Source organism: Malania oleifera, chromosome 1 (genome assembly GCF_029873635.1).
Source record: "Malania oleifera isolate guangnan ecotype guangnan chromosome 1, ASM2987363v1, whole genome shotgun sequence".
NCBI classification, from domain to species: Eukaryota; Viridiplantae; Streptophyta; class Magnoliopsida; order Santalales; family Ximeniaceae; genus Malania; species Malania oleifera.
The window spans coordinates 119,900,024-119,910,838 of record NC_080417.1 but is presented as its reverse complement, the minus strand read 5'-3'; the positions used below and the strand labels follow the sequence as shown (position 1 = coordinate 119,910,838).

Here is a 10,815-nt window from a genome sequence, read left to right as displayed (position 1 = left end):
TGTAGTAAAGGATGAGTCAGAGTCAGCGAGCTATGTGCTGTCCTCCGCTTTTATTAAAGTTACTTTTACTAAAGGAGACGTTTACTTTTACTTTATATCAGGCATCTGCTTTTGAGAAAGCAAGTATGTGCTTATCCATTAGCGATGGCTTGTCTATTTAAGGGGACTCCGACCCTTATGTTCGGGGAGGGAAAATTGGAAAAGATTAATACAAGTTGTTTAGTTGAAGAAATCTCTTGCTTTGAATCTCTCTTTCTATTTCAAACACTAGCGTGTGACGGTTGAAGTTCTTAACCCGATTCAGACCTCTCTGTAATTTCATTTTGTGTCAATTCTTCAAATATAAGCCAAACACGAAACCATTTATTTCCAGTAGAGAAATAACTGAGAACACGAAACCATATTTGAACACTATATATTAATTATAGTGCAATTAACTGACAACACGAAACCATTTATTTCCAGTAGAGACGGCAGTCGACACGAAGGTAGTCAAACAACATACATCATCATGAACAGTACCACGATTACTGACTAAACCAAATTGAAAGCCTTCTGCATGGAAGGATTCACCACGCTAAACCCTCCATCCACCACCAAGTTCATTCCACTCACATAGTACGCCTCATCGCTAGCCAAATACAGCGCCGCCTGCGCCACCCCCTCCGCCTTCAGCACTTCCCCTTTCAAATTCCCCGCCTCGCTCAACACCGCTTCCACCTTCGCCACCTCCGCCTCGCTCATCCCCGCGCTGGCGATCCCCGTCATTACTGCATACGGCGACACGCAGTTCACCCGTATCCCAAACCGCCCCACCTCCGCCGCCAGGTTCCGCGCCAGCCCCCAAATCCCGTACTTGGACGCCGCGTAGGCGTGAGTCGAGATGCCGGCGATGGACGTGCATGCGCTGGAGGTGAACAGGATGCAGCCCTTGCCCTGAGGGATCATGACCCTAGCGGCGTGTTTTGCGACGAGGAACGAGCCGATCAAGTTCACGCTGAGAACGCGTTCCAAGTCGGATTTGGTGGTGTCGATGATGCTGCCGAGGTGGCGGTCGAGCACGCCGGCGTTGCTGTACATTATGTCGAGGTGTCCGTGGGTGGAAATGGCGGTGTCGACCAAGTTGCGGACGTCGTCTTCGTCGGAGACGTCGCAGTGGATGTAGGAGCCGTTTTTGCCAAGCTTGTCGGCGATGGCTTGGCCAATTTCATCTTGGATATCGGCGATTATCACCTTCGCACCGTTTTGCGAAAACAGGTGCAAGGCGCTTGCTCCGATCCCGCTTGCGCCGCCAGTTATTATTGCCACCTTGCCTTCCAATCTAAATTAACAAAAAGGAAAAAGCATGTAAACAAAACGTGTTACGCTTCTCAAAATGTAGTGTCCCGTGGTTCTCAATAGTTAAGAGGATATGAAAGGATGGGCTTATTTCCTATATATATACATAACCTGGAACTCAAATTAGAAGAAGCCTTTCGGATTCATGTAGGTGGCACCAAGAGGTGTGAATAAAAATCCCCGACTAATTTATTAGAGATGACACCTCTCATTCACACATCCTTAAAAAATCAATATATATATTGGTAATTTTGGAACTTCAGACTCAAAACATTTTAACAAGCACTTTGGACTTTGAGATCATGTCAAACTGGAGAAAGAGAATTTAAGCATTTCAAATATTTTTAGGTTAGCGAAATATTCACCTCCATATAAAATTAAATTCAAAACCTATTATCAAGATATTTAGAGTCTATTCATGCTCATTAGAGCCAATTCTAAGGCAATTATTTTGTTATTTAATTAGTTCACTACCACAATAAATTAAAAAGAAATTAGATTATATACTTTAGGATGTGAACTTGTTTAAATTTAAATGAAAGTTAATATAATAATTTTGCATTGAGTTTTGTATAAATCAAATAAATTTGACATCTAAACTTGAACACAGCGATCACGGAGGGGCCCGGGAAATATGTAGTCAAGACAAAAGGGCTTTTTAATAGTCTGAAAAGTTTGGTTGGGGCTTCGATGTTATCTATATATATATATATATATATATATATATATATATATATATATATATATATATACACCTACGCTAGTAACCAGAGGTGAACAAAAGAGCAGCTGTAAATTTATACCACGTAATGATTAATATACATAGTAAAAGAGTCGAAACCAACATTTAGCTAGCAAAGGAGCAGTTTGAAAACATGGCGCACCTTCTGGCAGTGGGTGCTTCAAGAGAAGCAGGTGCAGCACTACTCATCTTCTCCTGTAAAATTTGAAAAGCTGCAGGCAAAGGAGAGGAGCGTTTGCAGTGGGTTTACTTTTATCTTCCTCTTGAAGTGGTATATATAGTACTGGGGAAGATGCATGCAGGTACAGTCGTCAATTTGAAGTGATCAATATTGTGACAGCGGCTGCTGTCATCACGAGTAGTTGTTAAAATGAAGTTATAAATGAAGTTCTATATATGGAGTTTTTTTCCAGTTTTAACTTTTTTTAAAAAAAATATATTAAATAATATCTCATTCTGAGAAGTATTTTCCGGAATGACTCTGATGCAATCTTGCGAGATTTGCCACGTGTCACTTCAAAAATTATTTTCTTAAAAAATTATTAGTTAAGATATTTTTTTAAAAAAAATGATAAACATAATAAACTTGTCAATCGCAGTGCATGTCTACCCTAGCTAGGTCGAGTTTTTTCCCATTTTATCCCTCTTTTTTTTAAATATATTAAATAATATATTTTCTGAGAAAATATTTACCGAAATAACCCTGACGTAATCTCCCTACTTTGAGTAGCGAGATTTAAGCAAATCTCGCTATTTGAAGTAGCGAGATTTGCCACGTGTCATTTTCATAAAAAATTATTTAATATATTTTTCTAAAAAATGATAAATCAGGAAATAATTTATCACGCAAAATAATTTATTTCCCAATTTATCATTTTTTTTTAAAAAATATATTAAAAACTTTATTGTATAATAAATTGAAAATTTGAACTTTATTTTAAATTATCAATTTTAATTGTACCTGAAATTAATATATATATATTGACACAACAAATATTATTTAGAGTTTGACATAACAAACATTATTGACACAACATATCTATATATATGTACTGACAGTTTGTTAAAGGGACAGAAATTATAACATTTAAAAATATTATTCATTTTTAAAAAATATTTAAAAATAATAATATATATTTAGAGTTTGAAATTTAAATTATGAATATGATTTTTATGTATTTGTACAAAAAATAAATATTTTTTTTATAATTTTACCCAAATTTAAATTTGACTCTCGAATTCAAATTCCCAAATATAATTTTTTATTTTAATTATTAATTGATTTTTTATGATCGATGAATAGAAATAATCAAAGGAAAAAGTTAATTCTTTTTAAGAGACCAAAAAAAAAAGTGTGTTGACTTTTTTGAGGTTAAATATTCTTAAGTCAAAGATTTGTGTAATTAATGTATTTATTTGTGGATTATTATTATTATTATGTGGGATACACTTTCTAAGACTACTTAGGTGTTTCCACTTATTGTTTTGTTCAATTAATAAAAATAAATGAGAGAAGATTAAGATATGATAATTATGTATACATTTATTATTCAAAGTAAAGATGGATTATCTTTATTATAAGAGATGAGAAAAAAAAAATGTTAAAGACTCGCTTAGTTGTGAAAGATATTTTTTATTTTCTAATATTTAAAATTTTAAAAAGCTATAAAAATGTAGCTTTTTTTAAAAAATATTTTGAATATACATATAAAAAAGATATAAAATTGGGTGTAAATACCCGAAAATATAATAAATAAAAGAAATTGGAAAAAATTGATTTTTGGCTGAGAAAGGAGAAAAATTAGCTACGATTTTCTAGAGAGGAGAGAAAACTGGTGACGATTTTGGAGATTTGTCGCGGGACGGTAAATAAAAACCATTTCAAACTCTAAATAATTCTCTTTACATTTTGTTAATTTATTATTTATTAAATATAATTCCGTCTAATTATCAGCAAGACATTCAAACTAGGATCATTTGGTAGCAACTTTTAAAAATTAAATTGTGGTATCCAAAATAATATGTGAATCGCTTTAATTTAAAATTTTAGACAGAAGATAGTATTTTTTAGATTTAGTGAAAAATATAAAAATATATATTTTAAAATTTTGAGATTTGTTCAAAAATATATATATATATATATATATATTTATCTTTATATTTAATATAAAAATATATATTTTAAAAAATTCTCCTACCTAATAAATTAGGAAATAATTTATTACGTAGAATAATTTATTTCCCAATTTATCATTTTTTTAAAAAATATATTAAATAAAATTTTTTTATGGAAATGACTTGTAGCAAATCTCCCTACTTCAAATAGCGAGATTTGCTTAAATCTCGGTAGCGAGATTACGTTAGAGTTATTCCAAGAAATATTTTCTCAAAAAATATATTATTTAATATATTTAAAAAAAAAAGGGATAAAACAGGAAAAAACTCAGAAGCAGCTCATTCCCGGTTGCTTACTTGGAGTTTTTTCCCAAATTATCTTTTTTTTTTAAAAAAAATATTAAATAATACCTTTCTCAGGAAAATAATTCTCAAAATAATCCTGACGTAATCTCACTACTTGGAGTAGCGAGATTTGTCATATGTCATTTCGGAAATTATTTTAAAAAAAAAGATATTATTTGATATATATTTAAAAAAAAAAAAGATAATTTGGGAAAAAAACACGTAGGATGAGTGCTTGAGAGTAAAGAGAGGGATATAGTATCTATACACGAGTACAGACCGGAAATGCAAATGCATTCATGCACCAAGTTCCGAAGCATCATGGGCTGCAGGGGTTGGGGGGTGACGTATCTTTGCAGATTTGCAGGAGATAGCTTTGAGGGTTACAAACTGCAAAGGTGTGGACCAACCCCCAGCTAGTTTCATGAAGACTTTATATATGATAATTTATATATAATATATATTACATAAATTTTAAAAATAATATTAATATTATGATATCATTATTAATATTTTATTTTAAAATTATAAAAATAAAATATTAATAATTTGTAAATTTAAAATTTTATTCATGTTAAAATACTTTTATTTTATTTCTTTTCCTTTTCCTTCATTCATATTTTTATTTTAAATTGGACCTAAATGAGCGAAAGAAATTTTGGATTAAAAAAATAAAATGAATGCTGAATGAACACTTAATTTTATTATCATATTTTACAAATTAAAAATAAAAAGTGCATTTCGAGTAGGAGATCGTAATTGTGCAAGTATGAAGCGTTTAAATATGTGCTTTGATTTTTAGATTTACATGTTTTTTAAGTTCTATTTTTTTATTACGTCATGGTTATTGTGGAAATTATTTTTTCGAGAAATGTATTATTTAATATATCTTTTTTAAAAAAATGATAAATTGGGAAAAAACTCTAAGATCATGCTGAATCATGAGTGATTTGGAGGCCTTGCCTCGTATTTGGTTGCTTATAGGGCCTTATTTATTTATTTATTTATTTATGTACTTTTTAGAGGTATTTTAAATTTTAATACCTTAAGAAATATCATCCATGCTCACAACTTGAGCTTCAATTTTTAAATAAATTTTTTATTAAAAAAATATTTGGTTACATGTAAATTGAGTGAAAGAAAAATAATTTATATATATATATATATATAATTAAACAAGTATTAATTTTATATGCTATAATATTATTATATATGTTGCAGCCAAAAATTGAATGACCTTCACGATCCCTGATCACGACCACCTGAAAGGAGATAAATAAGCAAGGCTTGGAGGACCCGAGGTGTACTCCGGGGGATCGCTCCGATGCGTAAGTCAGGGATTGACTTGAGAGGTTTTTTATGCAACAGTAAAGTAGAGTTTAGAACGAGATACCTTAACCTCTTCTCTGAATCCCCATTTATAGTGATGGAGTTTGACCCAAAGGTGATGTGTCATTTATTAGCGAATTATGGCGCAAACGTGAATGACTCCAGTTGTTATAACGTTGGCGTAGATTGCTCTAATCATCATGGAGCTGGCGTCAATTGCTCTGCCTGAACAGTTGACTTAAGTGGTAACTGCCCTCATCAATGCTGGGCTCTAGTCTCCTTTGAATTTATGATAAGTGATATATTTGAGGTATATCAATATATAATAAAAATATTAATAATGATATCATAATATTAATGTTATTTTTAAAATTTATGTAATATATATTATATATAAATTATCATTTATAAAGCCTTCATGATGACCAGCTGGGGGTTGGTCCACACCTCTGCAGTCTGCAATCCTAAAAACATAATAGTAATAATAATAGGTGCAGTGTGTGTGGCATCAGGCAATAGGGCATAGCATAGGGCATAACCAGCTACCCGCAGGATGCAGCTGCCGCCAAAGCTAAGGTAAGCTATCTCTGCAAATCTACAAAGATACGTCACCCCCCAACCCCTGCAGCCCAGAACGTGTACAAATTCAATGGTGCTTCGGAACTTGGTGCATGAATGCATTTGCATTTCCAGTCTGTACTCATGTATAGATACAGTTACTCTCCAGCATTCATCGTCTATGTTTTTTCTCAAATTATTCTTTTAAAAAAATGTATATTAAATAATATTTTTTTCTTTTAAATAATTCTCGAAATGATACGTGACAAATCTCGTTACTTAGATTACATCAGAGTTATTCTAAAAATTATTTTCTCAAAAAAAATATTATTTAATATATATATTTTTAAAAAGGAAAATTTGGAAAAAAACTCTGCTTACTTGCTTCACCATTAATTATCTGCTCTTACCTGCTAGTCCTAGCGAGTTGGTAGAGGCAGGTGGCGGTTGCTAATGCTGCCACAAAAAGTCCAGATTCCAAGAGGTAGGGTTGGAAGGGCAACTTTGATGGTATGAAATTACTAGGTTGCCCTCATTATGATTTGATGTTTTTTGGAGTTCCTATTGTTAGACAAATAATAATAATAAAAAAATTTTTTTTTGTACACCACTTCTTTTTTACATTCATATGGCTAAAAAGTTTAAGGAATCACTTTTTTTTTGGTTGAGCAAAAAAGTAAAAATGCACTGCATATCTTGTTAATTTATTTTAGAAAAAATTTCTAAAAAATAAAAAATTATCTATTTTTTAAATAATTTTTAAACTTAAAATAAATATTAAAATATTTTCCATAACTAAATAGAATAATACCTTTCTATTAAATATATTAAATAATACCTTTCTCGAGAAAATAAGAAATGATCTATTTATATTAGTTTAGCACATTTTTTCATATTACATAGTTATTTGAGTTGTTTTGATTGATCTGCTTAACTAGTCAAATTGAACTTGTTAAATTTGTCCAATCAGGTTAGTTTGTCCAAAAGTTATCCACTTGTAAGTCAACATCCCGTATAATATTTATTAATCTCTTAATTACTCAAAGTAAGTTTACTAATTTATTGCTTATCATACTGCTCAATTAGATTGACTTGTTTGAATTTTCTTAAATCTTAACTCATAAGTGTATGTTGTAGAGAAATTAGTAAAGTATAGAGGGTGTATACATCAGAATTGACATTATTTTACTATATATGCAAAAAAAATAATTATAATTATTTAATTTAGTTAAAATGCATATGCATGATAAAATCATGTTGGCTTCAGTGTGTACACTCTATATAGATATATAATCTTTTCTTAACAATAATAATTTGTGAATATCTCAATATGACGAATTGTTCCTATGAATATCTTTACTTTGAAACAAAACAATTAGAATTGTACTCGATCAACTAGTTATTATATCATCTATATAAGGCATGCACGGCAATTGACAAGTTTATCATGTTTTATCATTTTGTTAAAAAAATATCTTAAATAATAATTTTTTAGGAAAATAATTTTTGGAATGACACGTGATAAATCTCATTACTTGGAGTAGCGAGATTTTTAAATCTCACAACTTCGAGTAGCGAGATTACGTTAGAGTCATTCTGGGAAATACTTCCCAGAATGAGGTATTATTTAATATATATATTTTTTAAAAAGTTAAAATTGGAAAAAAACTCTCTATATATGGGTCATTCACCAAAAATATGTTTTTATGGGCACAGTGATGCATCCAGACAAAAAACCAATAAATAGGGTGGCATTTTTTTTAAGAGATAAAATAGGGTTGCTTTTTCATTCTTACCAACACAATACTATTATTATTATTATTAGCTTGAGAAAATTATATCGAGACCTCCGCTACGTATTTTTTCTATATTTTAAATGTTAGACATAAAAAATTTGTTCTATATTCATTAATACTAGACATGTAAAGAGGGGATCTGTTTTTAATATGTATAGCTTTAGGAAATAAACATACGGACACATGGAAGGGGAGATCTCATGTATAATTTCTCATTAATCTATGCTCTTGAGAAAACATATTTAGATTCTTTCATTTGGAAGTATGTGTCCAATCCAATGCTTCATGGGTGTTGTGTGGTGATAACTAGGGCTAGAAAGTCATTCAAAGTGAGTGATCAGCTAATTTTATTGATTTTGACTTTCAAGCACAGAAGCTGTCAAAGTAATATACAAGGGTGAGTCCCACGATCGAATTCACGAGGACAATAGGATATATGTAAACATTAACGTTTCAAATATAATCAAAAAAATAAATTCATTATTTATGGTGATAGAGATTCCTAAAACGAATAATTAACTAATGGGTTAAAACAAAAATCAGGAAAATGAAAGATAAAAATAATAAGGTTCAATGCTCAAATATGATTTGAAGATGGTGATGAATCTAAGGATCTAAATTTACCAATAACTAAGTAACTAAAAGGGAACACACATAAATTAAATTGCAATTAAAAGAAACAATTAATTAAATACTTGAGACGCAAGTTTCATCCGTTTTTGATTTGGTAATGGATATTCCTCTAAGTTCCTATTCTCTCAATCACTTACCCATTCCTGAAGATCATGACCCGATAATATAACATTCAAGCTCGCAATTTCAGTATAATCCAAATTACTTAACATATTGTATAATAAATTCAACAATACCAGTTCTAGCATCAGTTGTGCCTTCACATTTACAACTGATCAAAACTCATAACAGAGAATTTGCAGAGAAATATTAAAATCTTGTTACCAGTTCAAGCATCAATTGTGTTTTCACGTTTATAACTGATCAAAACTCAGAACAGAACATTATAATATTTTATAAATATGAAGTGAAATAAAATCCACTAAATTAAACATTAAAGTTTCATGAGAAAATCCAACCCAAAACATCCATGGGCTACATTTTGAATTTCAAGATAAACTCTAACCTAACATAATAAAAATAAATCATAATAAAACTAAAGAAATAAAGACAAAAGAAGAGAGGAGGAGAAGAAGAAAGGAAAAAGAAGAAAAATGGGAGAAATCCCATGTGGCATAATGGAGGGTCTTCCCCGTGGTGTAGATAGGCCCATGGCCTTCTTCCCTTCTTGCATGGCCGTTTGGCCTTCCTCTCTATGCTTTATCTTATGCTGACCCAATGGCCCATGGCCTATGGCCCAGGCCCATGGCCCATGCTCATTCATGCATGTTTCTTAATTTTGCTTTTTGCCTTCTCCTTTTTTGCATGCTTTGCAATTCTACCCTTTTAACTTCCGCTGCTTTGTATGGCCCATTTGGCCTTTCTTGTTGCATGGAGATTTAAACCTTCGCCTTTTGCATGGATATTTAAGCCTTTTTTTAAATTCTTCTTTTATTTTCAATAATACCCTGCAATTGTTAAACATAAATGCTCATAATTTTACGGATAAAAATTCAAATATTATAAATTGAGCTCCATTAAAATAATGTGCATAACTTGCTTAATTATGCAATATTTGACACTTAATTGGTGAGCAAAGAAGAGATAAGAAAATTGAAACTTAACATGCTTAATAAACAAGAAGGGCAATGATACATTATTTTTCTTTAAAAAAAATAAAACAAAATAATGGAGGGCTATATAATTGTTTCTGTTGGAATTAGTATTTTCCAAGAGGGGGGTGAATTGAAATTTTAAATTTTTCTCTTAGGTTCAACCAGATATTAGTATTATACAACTTAGGATCTTTCTAAGCATATATCAAATCAATATATAAACAGTATGATCAGAGTAACGAAAAATATCATACAGGTGTGAAAAATAAATTGCAGATAAATAAAGCTTACACCAGATATGATATCGGGGTTCGGCTAATACCGCCTACGTCCCCGCCTTGAGCCACAATTCAAGAATTCCACTAGATGCTCACTTCACGGGTGGAGCGACATTATTTACAACACCTTACAAGGATGGTGCACCTAATTCTCTTAACCGGGTCTGAAGCAGTCCGGGACTATTCATAGGACTAATCTCCCTCTTCCGACTATACATCGGGAATACAACAGTTATGAATAATTTGTGTACAATCAAATGTGCTTCTTATGTTAAGCAGATGTGTACAACAATACAACTCAAGATACACTCACGTATGATGTGAGGATAAGCTCAGTGTGAAAATGTGATTTTTTTTTCTAAAAATAATTCTTAAATAAAAATATATATATGATGGATGATCAAGGATTTAAACCCTAACAAAATATTTCTCCAAATATGTTTTTGCCAAATAAAGTACGGGAGAATCTAGAGTTTTTGTTTGACTACAAATGAACTTGCAAAATAGTATATGTGAGTGTAACTACGATTGCAATAAGACTTTCCTATACAAATTATATGTGCTCAAGTCTTTCAAAAATAACTAAT

The 10,815-nt window shown here is 31.1% G+C and overlaps 1 protein-coding gene across 1 annotated transcript; it reads right to left on the bottom strand.

Annotated features, from left to right (window-relative positions):
• Positions 1-401: 401 nt before the first annotated feature.
• LOC131166777 (tropinone reductase-like 1) lies at positions 402-2,362 on the bottom strand. The gene is made up of 2 exons (XM_058125350.1): positions 2,223-2,362; positions 402-1,321 (listed from the first exon to the last, which is right to left on the bottom strand). The coding sequence occupies exons 1-2, from the start codon at positions 2,267-2,269 to the stop codon at positions 535-537; spliced, it is 834 nt and encodes a 277-aa protein (XP_057981333.1). The 5' UTR covers positions 2,270-2,362; the 3' UTR covers positions 402-534.
• Between the last annotated feature and the right edge of the window lie 8,453 nt (positions 2,363-10,815).

Coding starts and splice junctions, on each gene's coding strand:
- LOC131166777 (XM_058125350.1), bottom strand. CDS start 2,269: ATGAGTAGTGCTGCACCTGCTTCTCTTGAAGCACCCACTGCCAGAAG. Junction 1,322..2,222: donor GAAGCACCCACTGCCAGAAG/GTGCGCCATGTT, acceptor TTGTTAATTTAG/ATTGGAAGGCAAGGTGGCAA.